Below are 22777 nucleotides of genomic sequence, written 5' to 3'. Positions count from 1 at the left end.
AACCACCAACTTCAATCCGCCGATACCTTGCTTGCTCCGGCGTCCTCGCTTTCCTCCCTTTGTCTTCCATTTCATCCTTATTGCCAACCTTCAATTCTCTTCAATGCCTCCCAAACTACGCGGCTCGCTCACAGCGAGCCTTGCGCACGCGGGCCGAGACACCGTCACAGTCTTTTACTGTCCCTCCTGCTCTACCTGGCGCCGAAACACCAAAACCGCCCTCACTCTTGCGCGTCGTGCCAACAGCACCATCGGCGTTGCTTCCTTCAACTCATCACAGCAATCACAGCCCCTAGATTTCCGACCTCACACTCATCCGATACCCTCCACACCTGCTCCGCGACCCCTCAATAGCACCGTTCCTGTCGTTCATGCCGGTGGCCGCAACATCCCCCCGCGGCTGAAAAGTCTCCACACGACGCTCGACCAGCTCAAAGATGTTGCGCCCGAGCAAGTCAATCTTAGTCGGTTGCAGTTGGCAATGAGGGGCCTGGAGTCGGAGACCCCTGTGATTCGTGTTGCTGGTATGTTCATCCAGTGTCTTTCCCCTCTGTCCTGCTGGTAATTGATTGACAATGGCGATGGCTTGCTAACATCGCTTAGTGCTGGGCTTGAACGATGCCAGTGCGGCGCGCAGACTGGTGAAACTGCTGCTGGCAGACCCCCTGAACGGAAAGGAAAGCTGGGAGGACTTGTTGGAGGAAATGGGTGCGGGGGCGGGAGGTTTAGAGAGAGGACTCTTGATCCGGTGGGTTTGCTCTCTAAAGAATCTACCATGAACAGGAAAGGGAAAACACACGCTAACTATCGCATCTTGCGATGAAAACAGTTACGGTCCAGTTTCGCAGAGCATACCCAATGATCTCCTCCCGACCATCTCGATCCCCTCGCCGATCCTGAAGAAAGGCAACCTGGAGATCCTGATCACCGGCCTGGGCGCGGATACCCGTGCGGATGCCAAGTTCACAGCCGATACGTTCCTGGTGCCGACGGTGACGATCCAGACCTCGCATTCGGGCCGGCACAACATGGTGCGGTACCCGGTGCACCGGAGCATCGTGTGCGGCAGCGGCGTCGACGGATTCCTGGCTTACAGCGGGCTGATGGCCCGCTCGGATCTCAAGAACGAGGCGGGGTCGGTCTACGGCGCGATCGAGCTGCCGGTGACCAACCCGGAGAAGTACAACAATGGACGGGTCGCGTTTGTGGACATCGACAAGGCGGACGAGGCGTTGGCCAGGTTCCGTGAGTCGGTGCAGAACGCCTCGCTCTACGAACGCGGGTGGAACAGCAGTGGTGTGCAGCCCGTGGTTGATTGGCTGACCGCGCTGCGGGCGGAGGCGGGCAGTTCGCTGGATCCCTCGCTGCGCAGCCTGATCACGTCACTACTGGATGCGGCAGAGGCTGGTGTCGTCGCGGAGGAGACACAGAGGATCCAGGAGCAAGAACTGGGCTTGGTTCCGGTGGAGGTGAGGGATGGGTTGGATCGTTCCGTGTCGGAGTGGGCAGAAAAGGCGCACACGGAGCTCCGCGGCGCACTGGAAGAAGGGTTCGCTAGCAAGCCGTGGAAGGGTCTTGCGTGGTGGAAGCTCTTCTGGCGCGTGGATGACGTGGGCATGATAACCGGGGAGATCCTGGATCGCAAGTTTCTGCGTCAGGCTGAGAGGGAGGTCATCTGGACGGCTGGCCGGTTCCAGCAGGCTGGACTGGTGGAGACCACTCCGGGGTCCAGTCCAACAGAAGAACCATCGTGGCCGACTCAGATATCCACGCGACGGACCAAGCTGGTCGAAACGACGGCGCCGGCACTGCAGGCGTTGGCGCAGCGACTCGTGCTGTTCAGCATGTCCACAACCACTCTATCCTCGGCGCTGTCGATCCTGACCTATCTCTCTTGGCCTGCCGCGTCTGTGTACGAGACCTGCACGATGGCAGCGGTCGGTCTGATCTACTCGCTGCGCCGCCAGCAGCGCAAGTGGGAAAGCGCGCGGACCTGGTTCGAGAACGAGGCCCGCGAGGACGGTCGCACGGCTCTGCTCGAGACGGAGGACCAACTCCGTGGCATTGTGCAGCGAGGCGGACGCCCCGTGGAGGAGGAGGAGGTCCCGGTGTCTCCCCTTGAGACCCGACAGGCCATCGATCGAGCGCGCCAGGCTCTCGAGGAGGTCGACTAGATACACCCTAGACTTTCACTCTGTATGTACTGTACCACTATGAATCAACACAAAATGAATATCGTATAACATCCCACCCATTTGTTTCTTGTTTTCAGGATATTTCCACACTGCCCTCCGGCACGCCCTTCCAACTCCTCAACCTCCTGGCTAAGAACTGCATGACGGGCAACATCTCGTCCCGATTCCTGGGCATCCCATCCCCGCGGCGAGCATACCGATGAACCTCGACAAACTCAAACCAATCCTTCGTCCTGCGCACCGCACTATCCGTCACAGCCACCGAATCCCTCCCCGCGACCACCAACACCGGCGTCCGATTCCTTTGGGTTGTTGTATTCTTGACCGCGGACAACGGGAACGGGGCCCCGATCGAAACCACCCCTGCCAACCACCGATCATTTTCCGTCGAGGACGACAACCCCAGTGCAGCACCAGCACCAACACCCTCTCCTTCTCCTTGTCCCCCAGAGCCACCACCAGCAGCAGCAGCAGCAGCAACCTCCAACCCCACCATCCCGCCCTGCCCCAACCCAAACACCAACACATCCCGCCACCGATACCCGCACTTCCGGACCAGGACCCCCGCAATCACCTCGTGGACGATCAGGCGCACCGCCCGCGTGAACCCGGCGTCCATGTCCAGCTCCCCCGCCGGCGTGAAGGTCACGTCGTCGCCCCAGTGGTAGCCGCCCAGGTCGAAGGGGAGGGGCTGCGGGGCTTGGAGGGTGAGGATGGTGGTTTCGGGGAGGTGGAGGGCGCGCGCGAAGGCGGTGAAGTTGGCGGCGGTGTCGCCGAGGCCGTGCAGCAGGAGGAGGATGTTGGGGGATTTTTGGGAGGTGCTGGGGGGCGTGGGGGGCGTGATTGTTAGGGTGAGGTGGGAGGGGAAGTCGGTTTGTACCGGGGAGCGCGGGTGAGGGGTTTGTGTTGGGGTTGACATTGTGGGTTGTGGGTTGTGGGTTGTGGGTTGTGATTTGTGGCTTGTGGTGGTTTGTGGGATGGTGGTCTTGTTGATTGAGGTGTTTGATGGAGGGGAGGGGAGGAGAGCACGGAGAGCTTGCAGCGGAAAGCTCATGTCTGCGCCGCCGGGCAGTAGGCGGGGCGGGCAGGTAATTGCCGCTTTTGGGTTAGTCGGCTGGCTGTCCTGCATATGCTGCGCTGCTGCTGCTGCTGCGCTACTGTTTACTGTCGTCATGCAAGAGGTTGTTTGCATTATGACACGAGGTGTTTATTCAACATGCTCATGCTCATGCTCATGCTCACACTCGGAGTTGATCGCAGCGTGTCATCGCAGGTTTCCCATGACCGGTCTATCATGACCTGACCGACTAGCGAACAATGACATGATGGAACGGAGAATGATCGTTGATTCTCCATGCTCGATACGGCTCCTGTCTGGCATGGCATGACGTTTCCATCCTATGCACACTGAAACGAGGCCAAGAGCGACCATCTGGACAACTGTGCTCCGACTGTAACAATGATGGACATGATGCACATTCTCCAGCTGAAGCAGTACGTAATGTCTTTCCTCGCCTCATCCACTGGACCCAAGCCACATTCCGACACTGCCACACATCAGCCCCCCCCCCCCCCTCCCCCCCTAAGCCACTGATTCAGAGGTCATCACAGCCGACTGACACGAACTCCGAAAGGACGCTACAGGACTTCCGGTCTCAGGCTATCGAACATTGCGGAGCCTTCGGTAGAATCAATCGGGCAAGTAGCTGTGGGGATAACGATCACTTTCGCACCTCGCATAGCCAACCATTAACCCCGAGCATGCTCCACTTCGTGCAGCATTGCGCGTGCCCGAAAAACATGACATTTCCAGATTTACCCGCCAGGCCAGGCCAGACACTACGTACCAGCCTAATATGCATATGAGTAGATCTGGGGAAGATTAGATCTGATATCCAGGCCAGCTCTTGACTTGGGCCGTTCGAGTTGCACAAGATAGGGCAGAGGATAAGCCTTGACAAGAGCTTCTTGGCGCACAGTGTTCCTTCGGTTCAGCCGGCTTTCGTCCTCAGCCCTCGCCAAGCCCGGGCGAGTGTTGTGGCCGAGGCGCTAAATCCACAGCCAGATGGAACTCACCCAGAGTTTAAGGCTGAGGCAATCCCCATCTGCATCTTGGCCCCCCAGCGGTGTCGCCCGTCCTACCCATGGGAATCGTGGGAATTATGGGACACGTACGTATTTTCGAGGCGATGATCCTTAATCGCTATTCCCTAGAACGTAGGCACACAAGAAGGGCCTGGAAAAGTGAAATCCTGCGAATCAGTCAGCTAGTCCCGCATTGGCAATGGCCATCTCTCTCTCTATTTTCAGAGGCGCAGGCGGAACCAACGGACGAGGAGGGGTCATGATCCTGTCCGCCCCTCTTCTCTGGCGACTGTCTATTGTCTAGGCTACGCCATTGTTGTACCCCTCGGCCTCCTATCATTGGGACCCATGTTTCAGCTCACAAACAAGCCCACCGTGTCCTCAGCTGTACGGAAAGTACCCCTGGCGGATTTCCGAGCACAGTGTACCTCCGTACCTAGTACCTAGTAACCCGGGAGGCTCACTCCATGCGATCCGACCCCTCCGGACTGACTGTATGCTGTCCGATGCAGCCAATAGCATGATTCTTTCAGACAGCCTTCAGAGAAGCGCTTACACACACAGACGGCACTAAGCTGCTATGCTTACGCTGCCCCTCCGAGGCGCTGAGGTGAATTTGTGAAATGATGACCAACGTGGCGCGGGGACCAACGACTGGGAGTGATCTGCCTTTCCATCCACCCCACCTTGGAGGGGCCACACCAAAGCATCGCCATTCAGCCAATGACCCCTTCCCCCACAAGGCATTGAGAGTTTTGCAGACTTGCAGCTATTCTAGTCTTCACGACAGCAGTGGGTCAGGGGGCGCGGAGGGGTACCTAGCCGACGAGAGCTGAATTGGCTGAGGTGGGTTGGCTGAGGCACAGCTGGCTGTATATAAGGCGTCCATCGTCCTGCTTCTTGCCTTTCTTTTTCTCTCTCCATTCACTCACACCATCTTTCCTCCTTTTCAAACAACCTCTTCACACATTACACATCAATCACAATGGCTTGGGGCTGGGGTAAGTTGCTCCTATGCACAGCTGCTGACCCTCATCTGGATGCATCGCGGGATTATCCCTGTCCTGTTGCTTGCCCAGTTTGACTTCCGTAACCTGCATCGGACGGACATGTTTGCAACACAACTAACCACGTTTGCCTTGCAGACGATTCCAACGAGGCTCACCGTCAGGTCTACAACGGCGAGCAGCACCACGAGGCCAAGTTCTCCCACGAGCTTCTGGCCGGTGCCGCTTCCTTCGAGGGCATGAAGCTCTTCGAGGACCACCAGCGCAAGGAGGGTATGCATTGTCTCCCGTCTCACTACATCCCCCTTCCCTGTGTCAGACAGCCACGCTAACCGCCATGGTATCCACTAGGCAAGCCCGTTAGCCACGCTTTCGCCAAGGAGCTTCTTGCTGGCATCGTCGGTTCTCAGATCGACAGACTTGCCGAGACCAAGGGTATGGATGAGGTCGACAAGATCCGTGCCAAGAAGCACGCCCAGGAGAACGCCCACCAGATGTACGAGGAGCACTACGAGCGCGGTCACGGCGCTCCCGAATACGACCCTCGCCTTCCTCCTCACCCCCACTTCCGTGACGAGGGCCGCTTCCCTGACCAGGGCCGGTGGTAAAGGCCGTGGCTGGTACTAAGCTCTAGTGCGATAAGGGATAGACTGGATCTGAACTTGTCGACCGGGGGTGTGTTGATATGATACCGATGATTTGTGTTCCCAATGAAAAATATTCCTCATAATTGTTTTTTTTTCTTCTGATCCTGAATCGTGGTCCTCTGCATGCGACGTGGCCTGTGGATTCGAGCCCTCTCGCGCATATATGATCTGTCCGATATGGTGGAGAGTCAGGTGAGCTATCATCGAATCATGAGAGTAGGTCTGGAAGAGTAGAAACCAAAACAAAACAGTCGTAATGATGAATCACAACCCGATGCAAGAGTTATGAAGGTCAAACGCTGAGCGCTGGGCAGGCTGAAACGCCCACCGCAAACTGCATGGCCAGTATGCAGGATTCCACCCAATCGGGCAAGTAACGCGGATTATCACGGAGTGTTTGCGACTGATGGCAAGCAAGGATCGTCGGGAAGAGTGTGTGCGCCTATTTTCGGTTCCTGTGTGAAGATAGATAGTTTCCTGCGGAAGAGAGGGGCAGTTTTGGGATAGCTTTTCCGGGTCCTCAATTCCACTCTGGGAACCCTCTTTGTTTTTTGTTTTTGTTTTCGTATGTTGACCGATTCAATGAATCTCCCCAAAGGGCCCTGACAAGGGAATCCCAATCATGAGGAACAAAATGCGAAGCTCTCTGGGACATCCATGGGACTGTAAGTAGTGGAGAGGGAGTATACGAGCAGCAACCACCGTGTATGCGCGGCAAACCTCTTACTTGATGGGGATACTTTGTCCGGTATGACAGAGCAGCCAATGACTGATGCTGGCCACTCACCGCCCTGCCAAGGCTCCTGCAAATGAGCTCATCGGCTGCTGCACGTGCATAAACCCGGGCCTATCAGGCTACGATAGACGCTCAATTCAGGCAAGAAAGAAGGTTCACTCGTTCCTCACCAATTTTGATCCATGAAATCAGGTATCTTGCTCGCTTCGCTCTCTGTCGGTCTGTCTGTCTGTCTGTCAGTTGTCTCGCTATGACGGGCGTTAGTGAACCTGTGGTAGCTTGCCTCTGGTCTCGCTTTTGACCTATTTCTCGCATTTTTACTTCTGGTTTTTCCACATTTGAACTTACTCGTATTTTCCTTCTTCCATTCTTATCTGCTTCTACCTCCGCCCTCCGTTCCACTGTGACATTCTATTTCTATCTTCTATTTTTTTTCTACTCTGTCTCTTTACTCCCCTCTCCTCTTTCCCTTCGTCCTATATTGGAGAATCGTGTGCTTGTTCTACCTTCTTGGCCCAAGAATGAACTGATCGTTGTCTTGAGCTACTTTCCAATCGCCCTGAGCAATGAGATTACAAACCCTACGAACTATTGGAGCCCTTATCGATTGATCCTCGGAGACCAGATTCCCTGTCAACTTGCTCCACCATTCTTCTGCTTCATCGTGTTGCCACTGTGATGGCACTTTCTGCGTCATAAATCCTCCTGGGTATCTGCTGTAATTTTTTTGTCAACCGTATTATGCTCGCTCATGCCTTTGCCTTCCCAGCATGAAATTCGCCAAGTGTGTCCCACTCTCACCCAACCCACCATTACTCCGGAATGCTTGTCTTCTGTGAGGCGTTGCTGACCCAGTCATTGGCGACAGGGAGCTGGAACAGGAATTAGTTCCAGAATGGCGAGCTAAATATCTCGACTACAAGGTTGGTGCTTCCCCAGTGCTTGCTCCCATACGCGGAGGGACTTGTGGTTCCGATTCTCATCATTGTGTGACGCTGGGGGACGACAGACCGGCAAAAAGAAAGTCAAAGCCATCTCGCGCGCCCTGCAGAAAGCCAATCGCAGCCCTAGCCATCCGTCCATCCGCAATTTCTCCTACCCCCAACATGACCAGTCCGATCGCCTGCTGAGTTCGGATCCCCGCTCGTCGTTTCGAAGCGAAAGCCGACACGATTTGCCCCAGGACACCCTCCAGGTTCCCTCCACGCCGGTGCGAAGTAATGGTTTGACACCGCGCTCAACGTCGGCGCGCAGTGAACGTCAGCCCCTCCGGGCCCCTGGATCGCGCTTCTCGGGCGTGGTCGGCACGTATGGCAGTATTGTCGCCACACCGCCATCACAGCAGGCTGCTTCGTCGGATGTGGCCTCGCTGCGGTTGCCGGATCCAGCAATCGATCCTAAGGAGGTTGAGTTCTCGTCGCCAGAAAGAGAGGATGATACAGACGACCACCGCCCCGAAAGCCCGTCTCCGATTTTATCGCGATACGATAGCTTGCGACCAGCTACGCCTGCCAGATCGCGCCGGAGCCCCTCGACGCCACAACCCGCTGCCGGTGGTATAAAGGATTATAAGAGGAACACGGGTGCAGGCCCGTCGAACCGTAGAGGCTCCCTACTGCAGCGGGTGCTGTCTTACCAGGATTGGAATGCCCCCGAGAAGCGCGACACCACTGATACGTCGACATCGGAGATTGCCAAGCGGCAGGATGAGTTCTTCGCTTTCCTTGATGGCGAGCTAGCCAAGATAGATTCGTTCTATCAGATGAAAGAACAAGAAGCGGCGGAGCGTTTGAAGGTGCTCCGAAGCCAGCTGCATATCATGCGGGACCAGCGCACCCAAGAAGTGCTTGGGAAAACGAAAAACGGTGGAATCAAGAAGGACAACGCGCAGGCAAACGGCTTTGGCGGATTCGCCAAAATCAAGGATGCTTTCCCGGGACGTCATTTTGGGAAAAATTCGAAGGCCCTGGCAGAGTTGGCAACGCCGGTCGGACAAGCGCAAGACCTACCGAACACCATCACACGGAGAGATTTTGCACGACGGCCGGAAGAGTCCAACAACGCCGAGGTTTCGTATCGCTCCGCCAAAAGAAAGCTTAAACATGCGCTTCAAGAATTCTATCGTGGCGTGGAGTTGTTGAAGGCATACGCCTATTTGAACCGGACCGCTTTCCGGAAGATTAACAAGAAATATGACAAGGTTGTCAATGCGCACCCCCCGATGCGATACCTCTCTGAGAAGGTCAATAAGGCGTGGTTCGTTCAGAGTGAGGTTACGGAGCATTTGTTGTCGGCGGCAGAGGACCTCTACGCACGTTATTTTGAGCGCGGGAACCGCAAGATTGCCGCCTCGAAGTTGCGCCATACAGTCAACAAGGCTGGAGACTACTCGCCGAACACATTCCGTTCTGGTCTCCTGTTGATGGCTGGCATGCTGTTTGCAGCCCAGGCATTGGTTTATGCTAGCCGTAATTTGGATAATGACGATTCCGACGTGAAGCTGAATACAAGCTACTTGCTCCAGGTTAGTCTTGCATGCCCAGTACGCGAGTTCTTGGGTTATCTAACGGCGATAGATCTACGGTGGTTATTTCCTCATCGTTCTGCATTTTCTCCTATTCTGCTTGGACTGCATGGTCTGGACGAAGGCCAAGATAAACTACGTCTTCGTTTTCGAGTTCGACACCAGACACGCATTAGACTGGCGGCAGTTAACTGAGGTCAGAACTTCTATCTCGGCATGTGGATTGCCTGATATTGACGCGACTGCAGTTACCAAGTTTCTTCTTGTTCATACTAGGTCTCTTCATGTGGCTGAACTTCATGATGATCAACGACGCATATATCTATTGGCCTGTCGTTCTGATAGGTGTGACGGTGATAGTTCTGTTCTTGCCAGTGCGCACGTTATACCACCACAGTCGAAAGTGGTGGGCATATTCCAATGTGAGTAGTGCTCTAGTCGGCATACCGCAGCTGAAAACTAACTACGCATGGTAGTGGCGACTTTTGTTGGCTGGTTTATACCCCGTCGAGTTTCGTGACTTCTTTCTCGGTGATATGTACTGCTCGCAGACGTACGCCATGGGCGTGAGTATCACTCTATTGTTGCATGAACTCTGGCAGTGGTTGTTAATCGATCTTAGAATATTGAATTGTTCTTCTGTCTCTATGCGAAACACTGGAGTGACCCTCAGCAGTGTAACTCCTCTCACTCCCGCTTGCTGGGGTTCTTCACGTGTCTTCCAGGAATCTGGAGAGCTCTTCAGTGCTTACGTCGATATGCCGACACGCGGAACGCGTTTCCTCACTTGCTCAACTTCGGCAAATACATGTTCACTGTCCTCTACTATTGTACCCTGAGTCTCTACCGTATCGACAAGGTCTCGAGCTTTGAGGCGCCGTTCATCACGTTTGCGTTGCTGAATGCTGTCTACTGCTCCGTCTGGGATCTCGCCATGGATTGGAGTCTCGGAAACCCTCACGCGAAGAACCCAATGCTTCGCGAGGTGCTCGCCTTCCGGAAGCCGTGGGTGTATTATGTTGGGATGGTCATCGATGTCGTGGTCCGCTTCAACTGGATCTTCTATGCGATTTTCCGCAAAGACATTCAGCATTCGGCTGTCCTCAGTTTCGCTGTTGCACTTTCAGAGGTAGGCCGCAGAGGGGTGTGGACGATCTTCCGTGTGGAGAACGAACACTGCACCAACGTTCTTCTCTTCCGAGCATCCAGGGATGTCCCCCTCCCATACGAAGTTCCCAAACCACAGGCTCCGTCGGCTCAGCCAGAGGAGGCCATGCAGCTTCAAGACCATCAACCTCTGGCGCCCGTGCCTACCATTGGCGACGCCGAGCAAGGAACGCCACCCACTCCAGGCTTGTCTGTCCGGAGCCCACGTGGTCTTGCCCGGGTTGGTACCTTGCTGGCTGCGGCCCACGCCCAAGACTTCCAGCGTAAGAGGCGTCCTGGTGAGTTGCATAGCGCTTCGATAACTCGGGAGGGCCTGGATACGCCGGAGGATAGTACAGATGAGGAAGAAGGCTCGCGGCCGTCGTCCGAGGGTGGAAATGTGATAGTGGAGGAGTATCGAGATGATGACGACGACCGGGAGTAACAGCCTCTGAGCTGGTCGGGGCCGCGCATTCAAGTCCTAGCGATAGGATATCTGCATTCATGGCATATATTAGAGGATAGAATTTATACATAATATCGCATATAATAGATGATCATATTTTACGATGCTGCGAATCCGTGCCTTGTAGTTGAAGAGTAAATGTTCTGCCTAAGGCTCCGTAGAGCGATAAAGAGAATCAGGTGACGGAACGACGTCACGCGGCTCCCGAAAGGCGGTATCTCCGCCCGCGTTCTCGACCCTTCTCTCTCCACTTCACTTCGCCCCCCGTCTTCCTGTCAGCCGTGAGATTTAAAGCATTAACCATCTCGTTCTCTCTGGATTGGTCTTCCCACTACTCCATAGAAGCTACCCTGAAAGCAATATGGCTGCCAATACTAGATATGAGCCCGCACCGCAGCGCGACTCTTTTGAAGAGCGTGCTTACACCCAGCCCCCGCCCTCTTATCAGGCAACTGCCGATTACACGCAGGCGGCGCCTCGCAGCGAAGACGACAATGTTCCCGATGACTTCAAGGTAAAGCTTCCGCCCCACCCTTTTCTCAAACTAGACTGACAGTATGTGATGCAGTTCGGCGGCACTGTGGCGGAGGGCACCCTGCCCATTCGTATGCAGTTCATCCGCAAGGTTTATGCGATTCTGTGAGTGTCTCTCCCGATATACCTCGAACCGGAGTGTAGCCAGCTGTATATACGTGTTTACGAACCTAACACTTTTCTTAAAACTTCAGGACGGTGCAACTCCTCCTCACGACGGTGATGAGCTCGATCTCCTTCTTCAGCCCCAGCTACCGGAACTGGATCCAGTCCAACTTCTGGGTGATGATCCTGTCGGTGTTCGGGGCGCTGGGCTTCATGCTGGTAACCTACTGGAAGCGCAAGTCGTACCCGGCCAACTTGCTGTTCCTGTCGGGCTTCACGATCATGGAGGCCTACTCGATCAGCGTGGTGACCTCGCTGTACGAGAGCCGGATCGTGCTGCAGGCGCTGGTGATCACGCTGGGCCTGTTCGTCGCCCTGACGCTGTTCGCGTGCCAGACCAAGTACGACTTCACGCACTGGATGCCCTACCTGTTCGGCGCGCTGTGGTTCTTGATCCTCTTCGGCTTCATGGCCATGTTCTTCCCCGGCAACAGCACCGTCGAGCTCGTCTACGGCGGCGTCGCCGCCCTCGTCTTCGCCGGCTACATCCTCGTCGACACCCAGCTCGTCATGCGCCACTACCACGTCGAGGAGGAGATTGCCGCCTCCATCTCCCTCTACCTCGACATCTTGAACTTGTTCCTCGCCATCCTGCGCATCTTGAACAGCCAGAGCAATAACTAAGCTCCTGCGTTCGGCGATGCAGGGTTGCTTGGCTTAGGTTTTACTACAGCTAGATAGCTACTATCACTACCTTACTCCCTCCATTCCGCTTCCTCCATTCCACCCCCATGGACCACCCTCAAACCACACCAACGAAAAGAAACCATAAACCTACTCCACCAATTCCAAACAAGATTGCCCAAATAACATAACGAAATGGAGTTTCTCGCTCTTGTTGCTTTGCTTCGCTCTGCTTTGCTTCCCTCGCCCCCAATCAGGCCTTGCTCCGTTGTATTTCTCTAAACCTCTACCTCTTACCTAATCCATCGGCCCTAGGGCTTGTCCACTCGACATAGTCTCTGCCCGCGTGCTTGATCTCACGATCATCTCTGACTTAGCCCCGTCTTGCTTTTGTTTCATTTTCATACAACCAGCATATTTGCTCTTGAAGTCCCGCGTACCCATCCCCCCATTTTCCATCCACGTTTGTAAATCAGATATGGTCTAAAGAATGCCAGATTCATCGGTGCAGTGTGCTCTTGGAGTTAACCCTTCCCCGGACACGGACACGTAGAACCACAACAGGCCAAGAAACGTATCTGCAGCCACAGCGTGCTCGTGCCGGTTAGATCTTCATTTGTTGTGTGTGATACACAGACGCAAGACAATATATGTCTGTCACAATATTAGTTTGAGACCCCGCTTGAAAGGCGTGTAAGCAGTCTATCTATCTTCTTTACAGGAATATATATAGGTATAGACTAGATTCTACATATCCCGTCTAGCAATCTGGATCACACTACTAGACCAAGTGGGCCTGCCATTTTCGGCCGTCCTCTGGTAGCACGTAACACCCCCAACAACAACAACAACAACAACAACAACAACAACAACAAACCACGATCTCGTCCGCTCACATTCCCTCCCACCATGCACGTGGGGAAACCGGATGGGACGCGCTGGCAGCACACGCGATAGGAAACTAAGAGCCGCCGAAACAGCCCATCCACTTCTTGGGTCGAGTGATGAAGGGAGAAAAGGGGGGCGGAAACGAGGATCTACCTACCGATGAACGTTATACCCGAAAGTACTTCGGTTGTTTTCCAGGGTTGGTGGCCTACGGTTGCTGTTCGTGGGTATGTCATCAAGAGTATTAAATTGAATGAACGATATGGCACAAGCTAAGCATTAAGTTACGTGTAATAGTCGAGAGGTGGGGGGGGTAACTGCGCCGTGGATTGAATCAAATCATCGCCATTGAAAAAAGGGCCTATGCGCGACTCCACGGTCTGTCTTTGGAAATGGTTTAAATCCAACTCGGAGCCGACCTTTCTTTCCCGGGCCTCCTTCCCATATTCTTTTAAGACCGAAAGAGGTGTGAAGTAGCGCTCTGTGACAAACTCAGGGCCCGGGTCCATCAAATCCTCCCATCTTGATGCCTGTTCGGTCGGGAAAACTGACCCATTCGCGAATCTGGTTTGGGCGGAGCTTACGGTCGGCGTTCGCCGGATTGCCCGTGGTTTGATGCATGTGGGTCTTCTTGAACTGATAGCCCGAGAAACAGATGCACATGGCAGGCATCGAGGAACTCGGGGAGCGTCGTTTCTCGGGGTTGGATCCTCAGTCGTTCCTCGGCCTGTTCTCGCCGTCGTTGCTCTTCTGCCCGTGGTCGTTGCGCCTCTTCAAGCTGCCGGAGCAGAGCCTGTAGCTCTTGCTGAGACATTATGGATGTCGTTGTATGCTAGTTATCGTCGAAATGGGTTCGTTTTGGGGGAAGCCCAGATCATTCATCACTGCCGTGAAAGAAGTTGGGTGAGAAGAAATTCTGGGGAGGTGTTTATCTGACGCGTTATGCGGAGTTCTCGGTCCTCGGATTTCCTTATGTGCCGCCCCTGCCACAAGTGCGATGTACAGTCAGAAAAGACAGCGTTTATCCAGATGTAAGAGAGAGTATAGTTAAACATGTACGAACTACTCCGTAGTAAGTTTTTATAAAAGATTAGAACCAAGTTGCTTGGCTATTGGTTAGTTGCTTCCACAAGTGGGTCTCGGAGACTTGTATTCCACGTACATGTCTACTTCAATCACTGTCGAGCTCCACTTCTAATACAGTCTACGGGGATAGGGGGAGGGATCTTTTGATAATCTTAATGTTCATAAAAAAATAAAAAAAAAAATAAAAGAAAAGAAAGAATAGCCATATGCTCACTCTGAATTGTTTTATATGTGTATTTCTGATTCTCTGAATTAAAATCCCAATCCGACTCTTAGCATGCTGGCGCATCCCCCAAATGTGACGCACAACGCACAGCGAACACGAAACAACGCATTACCCAACAGCAGTGGTATGGTCGTGCTTGCAAGCAGCACGGATGAATAAGAAAAAAAATCTTGGCTCTGGTATATCCCAATGGAGATCAAAAAAAAAAAAGAAAAGGAAAAAAAAAGTAAATGTCTAACAAACGCATGGACAAGAGACAAGGATTCCCCTGATAACGCCGTGCCGTGGTATAGTGATGTAGTTCCAATCGACTGTAATCCTGAATCAAGACCCCAGCTCTAATAAACCTGCACGCAATGCGGGAGGAAAATGGGGAATAAGGGGGCGATAATGGAGCAAGGAAACCAAATGAAACTGAGATTGAGAATGAGATAGAATAGGAAAAGGAAAGCATTTAAGTAGGGGAAAGAGAGAAATGATTGACAAAGGTTGGTGGAGAATGGAAAGGGGATCCAAAGTCAAGCCTAGCTTGACTCTGCGTAGGCCTGCCTTTGGTGCTAATGAGAGGCGAGAAAGACTGAATTCGTGATAAGACACACGACCATAACCAAGACACCGTAGATCACAAGACCCAGACTCAGCTTGCGCAATAGTGCTCGGCGCCATTGACGAGTGCCGCGGCGAAGGATACCACTCTCCGTCAGCGGACGGGTTTGCGAGGTCTCGATGTCCTCATCGTCATTGTTGCCGTCAGACATGATCGCATCGCCCACTTCGTCGTCTTCCTTCATCAATCGTTGATGGTGCGGCGATTCAGGAGAAGAGATCTTGTAGTAGAAAAGACCGGGAAGGATGAAGCTGATGCTGGTGCTGCCGGTGCTGCCGACATAAGCGAGCACGGCTTCGAGCGACGACACGGTCATGGCGACGATATAGCTCAACACGAGAATGGTGGTGGTGATGATGGAGAATCGGAGGTCACTCATTGGCTCGGGGGCACGGTTGCCTCTCGACCCCAAAAGTGGATGCCGGTGGGGCGAGCTGTCACTGGAGCCCGCGGGCTTGGGTCTCCAGCGCAGTACTGCATCGACGGACGCCCGACACGGATGGCATTGAAGCGGATAGGAGAACATGACAAGCATGACAATGGCGGCACGGCCAATCGTAGCATACAGGCCTGGCGGGTACATGCCAACGATGTTTCCAGCAACGCTGTTTCCGAACGAAAGATATCCGGTGATAGCCACAAGAATATAAGTTGCAGCGGCGCTACCGATGCTAGAGAAGACGACTCCGGTGGTTCGGAAATGGCTGTTGTTGCTGATCTCGTTCAAGATCGAGAACATCTGTTGCACTAGTCAGCAATGCTCTAATGAAGCATCACGCTTGAAGGCATCATACATTTTGATGGCATGTAAAGGCAAAGACAATGACAGGAAGGCTGCTGAGCGTGGGAACAGGGCCTGCCCAGTGTATCACGCGAATAGGACCCCGATCAGTGGTTGTGTCTCCGATCACGAAATGGTAGACAACCAATACAACCAAATATGCCATGGAGACGAGTGCTGCAATACTCGTATATTTGAGCGAGTCCAAGCGTCGGAGGTAGGAGAGAGGAATGACAATCAACCTGAAAAAGTAGGACACATTAGGATAGTCCCAGTATTAATCCCCATGGGGAGACGTACATGAAGGCTGTTACCCAAAAATGACGGTCCACCAGAAAGTCGTAATCCGGAGAACCTCCCACGAAACCCTGAACCACCCCCGGCATCAGATCTCCGATAATGATAAGATAGCTGACCCCGACGCCAAAACATTTGATCGCGATCGCGGCATCGAAGATAACGGCCGCATTGGGGTATGTGAGCTGCGACAAGGCGAAGAACGACGCGGTTCCGCGTTCCAGGTATCGTGCACATTGGGACTGAAGATATAGACCGAATCCTGCTGCGATTCCCGACCATAAAATGACAAAGACACCGAGTACGATTCCCATGTGCGAGATCGCAAGTGGCATGGCTAGGACACCGGCGCCAATGACTACCGGAGTTTTATCCCGTCAGAAAAAAGCCAATATAGAGCATCGATTGGCTGCAAATTGTTCCAACTCACTAGTGTTGACCAGGTTGATCACGCAACTAATCCAACTGGCGTCGCCATGGTGTCCGGCGCTCCGTTTCCCTCTCCCGCCACGCCTGCAACAATAAACCGTCAGCGATAAGAAGCGCCGGAAGAAAAGCAGGTACGGAGGAAAAGAGGGTTTTTACCTTCGAGACGTACTTCTGGGTGAAACCACCCCAATGGAAGCCTCATCGTCCATCATGTTGGCGGCACAAGTCGAGGTTGAATGAGAAAGTGATTGATTGATAAGAGGTGGCCACACGACAGGAGAATTCCGGGGTGGGTCAACCCGGCATACTATGAGATCGAAGGCCACTGGAATTTGCGACAGCAGGCAGGAGAGAGGGAGGAAAAGGTGGAGATGGGGAGAGAAGGGGAGTGAAAGGTGGTATTCTTGGAATAAGACACGAGTTAGAGAGAAGGGGGGAGAGGAGGGGAGAGGGGGTGGGGAGAGAAGAGAGAAGCGAGGAGAGTAACGAGTCAAGAGGAGCGGAGATAAGTTGGAGGGAGAGAGATTGGATTGTGGTCAGTCAGTTCGTATCTTTCCCAATTTAGATTCCTTAGTCAGACACCTTCCCTTGCCGCTCTTCTCCGCCTTTTTCCCTTCCCCTTCCCCTCTTTTTATCTCAAATGGGTTAAGAAATGCGATGCTGGACATCTCCGTACACCTATAATAGATCCACTTGATTCATTCTTCGTTGGCAGCACAATCTCACTATGACTGCTTCCCTACAGCAATGAAAATAAAATCTACAGCTTCGGCTTTCCCCAACCCTGCTGCGACAGCAAATCATATACCTCATCCTCCAGCTTATTGGCGTCCGACACCGTATTTCCGGGCCGCTGACCGGGGCCAGGATCATTAAAGGCACTAACCGAACGCACGGTCTTGGAGACCTCCAGAATCGTTCCTCCACTAACCACAAACTGAGGACCCTGACCTGTCTGATCCCCAATGATTTCGCCAACATGATCTTGCTGGATCAGCGCCAGCATGACCTGAGCCACTTCCTCGGGGGTCACCCACTCATCGGCTTTGGCGTCGACTATCTTGATCTTTTCGGGGTGGTCCGTCCAGAGCGGCGTCTTGATCACCCCGGGAGCCACGGCCGTGACGCGGATCCCGCATTTCTGGTCGAGCTTGGCCAGGGACCGGACCAGGCCATTGATCGCATGCTTGGTGGCTACGTAGATTGGGGTTGCCAGAGCAGGATTCTGCCCGGCAATGCTGGAAATGTGAACGATGTGTTTGCGGCGTTGGTTGCTGCTGGTGCTGCCCTTGCGGAGGAAGTGCGCGATGGCTAGCTGCGTCGTGCGGATGGGATGGGTCAAGTTGATATCGAGCAAGGCGTACCGGCCCCCATCTCGTGGATCTCGACTCTCTGGCGTTCCCGGGGGTCGCCAGAAGTTGGTCCAATGCTGCATGCGAGACAGGCCATAAGCTAAACATCCCTTGCTTCTTCGGGGGTTTTTACGGGGTGCACATACAGGCTCGTAGATCCCTGCCCCGGGGCAGACGATGTCCACTTCCCCGAATTCCTTCTCTGCTACTTCAAACATATGCTCCACTTGCTTCCAGTCGGTCACGTCAGTCTTCTGGAAGACAGCACGGGGCCCATTGGAGGAGGCCGCGTACTGATTCACCAGCGACTGTGCTTCGGGGCGCAGCCCTAGGTCGGCAATGAGAACGCCGCACCCATTCTCAAGTAGAAGTTTCGCAAAGGAGAGGTTAATTCCTACATTAGATAAATTAGTGAAATGCCTTTATCCGCGTATCAGCCGCCTGGAATCAGTGAAGGAGTGTTGACGCACCGGAGCCTGCTCCCGTGACGATGGCAGAGCGTCCCTTCACAGAGAAGGACATAGTGTATGGAAGTTGGGGATAGAAGCGACAGAAATGGGCGCTATTATCGCCGTGCCACATGGACTTATGTCTTCTTTATACCTCGTTCGGGCAGTATCAATCCGAAGGTTCGGGGTGTTGTTACCCGCATTCAACATTGTGGACCGAGGGAAGGAGATTCGACGAAGCTGACCTGGACCCGGACAAAGACCGATGAGGGGAAATCGACTGGGTCTGGTCGTCCGCAAGAGTGAGTATCGTGTATCATGGTGCGTTGGGTTAAGTGGAAGAGCGTGGTCAGTATAGCCTTCGCGCGAATGGATGTTCAGCCATGGTTGCGCAAGACCGTCCCGGGAGCAACGATAACTTGAAAACAAAAAAAGAAAAGAGAGGGAGGGATCACATCTATGAAGCCTAGTTTTCATAGCATGTGGGATAAGATGACCATGATGATGATAGGTAGGTGCCAAAAAGGAAATGAGGAAGCCCCCGGCGAGGCTCGAACTCGCAACTTCCAGATTAGAAGTCTGGCACGCTACCATTGCGTCACGGGGGCTGCTATTGTGAAAGGGACAGCACTATTGGTTCTGTAAGCTTACACTAAGTCTGGCTCATCATTTGGGATATCTCATCGTAGGATAACCATTCTGATAGGATGGCAATTAGGTTTGCGAGATCCGAGATTTAGAGTTGGACAAAATTCTAAGCGAAGTCATGTACTAGTCAGTTTGTCTCTTCCCACGATGCAAAAAGAAAAAGGCTCATTACCATCACTATCATTCACATAACAAACAACCAAAAATAACAGCCCCCGGCGAGGCTCGAACTCGCAACTTCAAGCTTAGAAGGCTTGCACGCTACCGATTGCGTCACGGGGGCAGTTGGTGATCCCAGCCCTCGATTTCTGCATTTATAATGCATTGCCAATGGAATGAGGGCAGCCCTATACACACGCACCTTACGACGCACTCACTAGCCGGCTTTGTACAGCGTTGTACAACAGAGCATAGCAGCATATACACCCAATTTCTGCAGTTGCACTCACTTCTCCTTATCATGGCTCCCTTTGCCCATTCATAGATTGTAGGTGGGTTAGACAACTGCCATTCCTCGCCATGGTGACACAATGCCCTCGAGTTCAAAAGTTGGAAGAGTTCATCGTGGTCACACCGAAGATTATGCCACAATGCGTAGGAACTCGAGCCATCCCAAGTTTGTATGGTTTTTCGCCCGTACTCTGGGGAATACTATCGCGGACAGATGGAGCACAGCTGGAGGAAGTCCACTACTTTCGCTGCATCACATCGAGGTGCAGTGCCAGTTGGTCGAGTCCTGCAACTCGGCCACTATACCTGCTCATTTCTCCTAAGCATCGACCGTACAGACAGCTGCTACCACCAACCATCGTCATCTCCCACTCGAAAGCAATGACTAGCCGAACATCATGGATCCAGTCGGCAGTTTTACGAGTCGTCTCGCACCGAAATGCCTGGATCAGTGGACAGTGACGCAGTGATACCCCATTTCAACTCGCTTCGAACGCGGGGCGTCGGCAACTTACTCAAAGCAGTAACCGGCCCGCTCGCTGGTTTGGGCTTCCCGACAATTGCCCATGGGGTATAAGATACTCCGCAGAGGCCATTGGGGCTATCCCAATTCCCAGAGGTCTCATAGCTACGCAAGCTACTGATCAAAATGACATTATCGAGATTCACAGCCAGGGCAACCGCCCGCGCCGCATCGACATCAACCTCAGCGTCGCCGATGACCAAGGCCGCGGGCGACATCTCCAGTGTGTTCCCCAGCTTGCGGCCCGACTACAAACCAGAGCCCTTGCCATCGCGATTCCGCGATCTAAAACTTCAATACTTCGAGAAGAACGAAGAAGCATTGAAGCAAAGCTGGAAGCGACTCCTCTCCAGTCTCGAGGAAGAAGTCCACAAGATCAAGTTGAAGGGCAGCGAGGGACGTTCTATACATGCTCCAACATATCCCCCTTGTGGAGAACAACAAACAATACCTTACTAACGCGTGGATCCAGATTATCCCTTCCGTTAGATACACCGATGTCGTCAACGGCACCGTTCCCGAGTCCACTCTCGCCGAGATCCGGCACCGTGGCTCCGTAGTCATCCGGGAGGTCGTCCCGCGCTCGCAAGCCCTAACCTGGAAGACGCAGATCCAAGAGTACATCGCGGCCAACCAAGAGCGCGTTAAAGCCTTCCCCGCCGACTCACCCGCGGTGTACGAGCTGTACTGGACGCCGTCGCAAGCGGCGGCGCGCAGCGACGCCCACCTGCTCACGACGCAGCGCTTCCTCCAGCAACTGTGGCACTCGTCGGACGCGAGCACGCGCATCTCGACCCGCAACCCGCTCACCTACGCGGACCGGCTGCGCATCCGCCAGCCCGGCGACGCCAAGTTCACGCTGGGCCCGCACATCGACGGCGGCTCGCTTGAGCGCTGGGAGGACCCGGAGTACGCGCGCGTCTACGCGCCCATCCTGGCCGGCCGGTGGGAGGAGTACGACCCCTGGGACGCCAAGCACCGCGTCGCCGCCCAGATGGACCTCTACAACGGCGCGGGCGCCTGCTCGATGCTGCGCTTCTTCCAGGGCTGGCTCTCCATGTCGCACACCGCGCCGGGCGAGGGCTCCCTGCACGTCTGCCCCATGCTGCGCCACAGCTCCGCCTACACCATCCTCCGGCCCTTCTTCGATGGCAAGACCGGCCAGCCCATGCTCGACAACGCCTTCCCCGGCTCCGTGCCGGGCGCGTGTCAGGAGTACAACCCGCTCACCCACCCGCACCTCGCCCTCGAGGCCACCATGGTCTCGGTCCCGGAGGTCCAGCCGGGCGACTACGTCGCCTGGCACTGTGATTCGCTGCACTCGGTCGACAGGGAGCATCGCGGGTCCGGGGACTCCAGCGTCATGTATATCCCTGCCACGCCCATGTGTGAGATGAACGTCGCGTATCTGGTCAAGCAGCGGCAGGCGGCGCTGTCATACTCCCCGCCGTGGGATTTCCCGGGAGCTGGCGGCGCGGGTGAGGCGGGCTTCAAGGGGGCTCTAGATTGGCAAACTATCAGTCCCGAGGGTCGAAGGGCGATGGGTCTGGGTGAAAGTCCTTGGGAGGTGACGGCAGATATGAGTGAGGGCGAGAAGGCGGTGGTGAGGGTTGCGAATGAGATTTGTTTCGGGCGGACGTGATTTGGGGGTAGTATTCATTAGAGTTTAGCGCTTCTTGTATAGGTGGTATAGTGGACTGCTAATAGGAACATTGATTCATTCAGGACATGTGGACATGTGTTGGTTGGCTTGAGTTATGCGTGGTATGACTGCATGGAAATACTATCGGGCATCTTCTATTACATCTGAATAAAACCAACGACTTTCCTAAGTGACATTGTCCCGTGATGACCCTTGCCCTAGTTATGGCGGGTGCACGGCCTCATCGCGCATTGCGAGACGCAGCATGATGGCTGCTGCTCTGGTTGCGATATTTATAGTCCGATGAACAGTCCCAGAGGCGGAGAGACATAGAAGCTAGGGTTCACATTATACCGAACCTCGCTGCAACAGGTTGTTCCAGTAAACGAACTTGTTTTCACATTTTTTTGTCTACGCACGTACAAAGTAACCTTTACAGAACGAATGCCTTGCTATAATGAAATGAAGGGGCATTCTCTAATTATCAGTTCGTTATAGCAAGCTCCCCCATAATGGAGAATCCGGAGAAGAAAGCGATAGGAACTTTATTTCTGATGGCCGATAAGCATGATAAGGGAACCCCCGCAGGGCTAAGCTATGTAGGCGTGGAAACCACCTACTCCGAGCCGAGCACGTAGACTGCTATATGTACCGTACCTAAAGTAGTAAGGGCAACCCTGCACAGTTCATGCGGTGAGTTGGATGCTCCAAGCCCAGCAAATGGCGGTGTTGTGCATCTCGCCCATCAGCGTTCATTTGTCTCAGACAAGGGTTGCAGCAGCCAGGAAAATGATCACTGGTTGAGACTTTCTTTGATTCCTCGTATTTTAGGGATGATGCCCATGCTGGACTTTCTTACGGTTGGTTGGCAAGGGCAGTAGATATCCGGGGTGAGATTGTAGATTTAGGGCTCTTTCAACAGCACGCTTCTATCACATGAAAGTCAATCGAGTATCAACGTCTGAGTAAGCATCAGGCTGACCTCCAGATGCCCCTCAATTTTCAAACTAAATATCTTCTTAGGATAACGCTGAAACAAACCTGGTTCAGTTCATAAGATTGTACAAAATCCTCCTCCTATGTATGTACTGTATTTCGCTTAAGGCGGAGCAAACATACTTGTCCAGCAGTAGATTCGGTATGTGCCAACGAAGCAGTCACCGCGATGGCGTCGTGGAGCAAGCACACCACGAAAACGGATTTCCGCCTCTAACCACGGGTGCATCTCAACTCTAATGTTTCAGAGTTTTTTTTTTTTTTTTTTTTTTTT

General features: G+C 53.8%; 8 protein-coding genes and 2 non-coding genes across 10 annotated transcripts; 5 read left to right on the top strand and 5 right to left on the bottom strand.

Moving 5' to 3' along the window:
• The first annotated feature begins 74 nt into the window (after positions 1 to 74).
• Positions 75 to 2224, top strand: BO66DRAFT_390616 (uncharacterized protein). Its single transcript, XM_025647050.1, has 3 exons — positions 75 to 524; positions 604 to 748; positions 830 to 2224. The coding sequence occupies exons 1-3, from the start codon at positions 104 to 106 to the stop codon at positions 2172 to 2174; spliced, it is 1911 nt and encodes a 636-aa protein (XP_025505591.1). The 5' UTR covers positions 75 to 103; the 3' UTR covers positions 2175 to 2224.
• Positions 1965 to 3634, bottom strand: BO66DRAFT_390615 (uncharacterized protein). The gene has a single exon (XM_025647049.1). The coding sequence runs from the start codon at positions 3385 to 3387 to the stop codon at positions 2269 to 2271; it is 1119 nt and encodes a 372-aa protein (XP_025505590.1). The 5' UTR covers positions 3388 to 3634; the 3' UTR covers positions 1965 to 2268.
• Positions 3635 to 5146: 1512 nt separating this feature from the next.
• On the top strand, positions 5147 to 6175 carry BO66DRAFT_48480 (DUF3759 domain-containing protein). Its single transcript, XM_025653331.1, has 3 exons — positions 5147 to 5281; positions 5426 to 5560; positions 5639 to 6175. Exons 1-3 carry the CDS (start codon positions 5266 to 5268, stop codon positions 5893 to 5895), a joined length of 408 nt encoding a protein of 135 aa, XP_025505589.1. The 5' UTR covers positions 5147 to 5265; the 3' UTR covers positions 5896 to 6175.
• Positions 6176 to 7213: 1038 nt separating this feature from the next.
• Positions 7214 to 10923, top strand: BO66DRAFT_48433 (SPX and EXS domain-containing protein). The gene is made up of 6 exons (XM_025653330.1): positions 7214 to 7454; positions 7539 to 7593; positions 7680 to 9194; positions 9443 to 9616; positions 9671 to 9760; positions 9817 to 10923. The coding sequence occupies exons 1-6, from the start codon at positions 7441 to 7443 to the stop codon at positions 10783 to 10785; spliced, it is 2817 nt and encodes a 938-aa protein (XP_025505588.1). The 5' UTR covers positions 7214 to 7440; the 3' UTR covers positions 10786 to 10923.
• A 145-nt stretch (positions 10924 to 11068) lies between these two features.
• BO66DRAFT_48406 (Bax inhibitor-1 family protein) lies at positions 11069 to 12278 on the top strand. Its single transcript, XM_025653329.1, has 3 exons — positions 11069 to 11320; positions 11375 to 11445; positions 11535 to 12278. The coding sequence occupies exons 1-3, from the start codon at positions 11168 to 11170 to the stop codon at positions 12127 to 12129; spliced, it is 819 nt and encodes a 272-aa protein (XP_025505587.1). The 5' UTR covers positions 11069 to 11167; the 3' UTR covers positions 12130 to 12278.
• Positions 12279 to 13325: 1047 nt separating this feature from the next.
• Positions 13326 to 14055, bottom strand: BO66DRAFT_390609 (uncharacterized protein). The gene has a single exon (XM_025647048.1). The coding sequence runs from the start codon at positions 13829 to 13831 to the stop codon at positions 13598 to 13600; it is 234 nt and encodes a 77-aa protein (XP_025505586.1). The 5' UTR covers positions 13832 to 14055; the 3' UTR covers positions 13326 to 13597.
• Positions 14056 to 14886: 831 nt separating this feature from the next.
• Positions 14887 to 18317, bottom strand: BO66DRAFT_410212 (uncharacterized protein; the record flags this gene model as incomplete). The annotated part of the gene is made up of 8 exons (XM_025649227.1): positions 14887 to 15675; positions 15731 to 15959; positions 16018 to 16372; positions 16445 to 16527; positions 17120 to 17121; positions 17252 to 17872; positions 17942 to 18189; positions 18266 to 18317. The coding sequence occupies 8 exons, from the start codon at positions 18315 to 18317 to the stop codon at positions 14887 to 14889; spliced, it is 2379 nt and encodes a 792-aa protein (XP_025505585.1).
• A 463-nt stretch (positions 18318 to 18780) lies between these two features.
• BO66DRAFT_t117 lies at positions 18781 to 18852 on the bottom strand. The gene has a single exon. It is a non-coding gene; the product is annotated as a tRNA-Arg (tRNA).
• Positions 18853 to 19102: 250 nt separating this feature from the next.
• Positions 19103 to 19175, bottom strand: BO66DRAFT_t116. Its single transcript has one exon. It is a non-coding gene; the product is annotated as a tRNA-Arg (tRNA).
• Positions 19176 to 19965: 790 nt separating this feature from the next.
• On the top strand, positions 19966 to 21507 carry BO66DRAFT_419385 (DUF1479 domain-containing protein; the record flags this gene model as incomplete). The annotated part of the gene is made up of 2 exons (XM_025649810.1): positions 19966 to 20261; positions 20338 to 21507. Exons 1-2 carry the CDS (start codon positions 19992 to 19994, stop codon positions 21505 to 21507), a joined length of 1440 nt encoding a protein of 479 aa, XP_025505584.1. The 5' UTR covers positions 19966 to 19991.
• Between the last annotated feature and the right edge of the window lie 1270 nt (positions 21508 to 22777).

Source organism: Aspergillus aculeatinus (genome assembly GCF_003184765.1).
Source record: "Aspergillus aculeatinus CBS 121060 unplaced genomic scaffold BO66scaffold_15, whole genome shotgun sequence".
Lineage (NCBI taxonomy): Eukaryota > Fungi > Ascomycota > Eurotiomycetes > Eurotiales > Aspergillaceae > Aspergillus > Aspergillus aculeatinus.
This window is presented reverse-complemented; position numbering and strand designations above follow the sequence as displayed.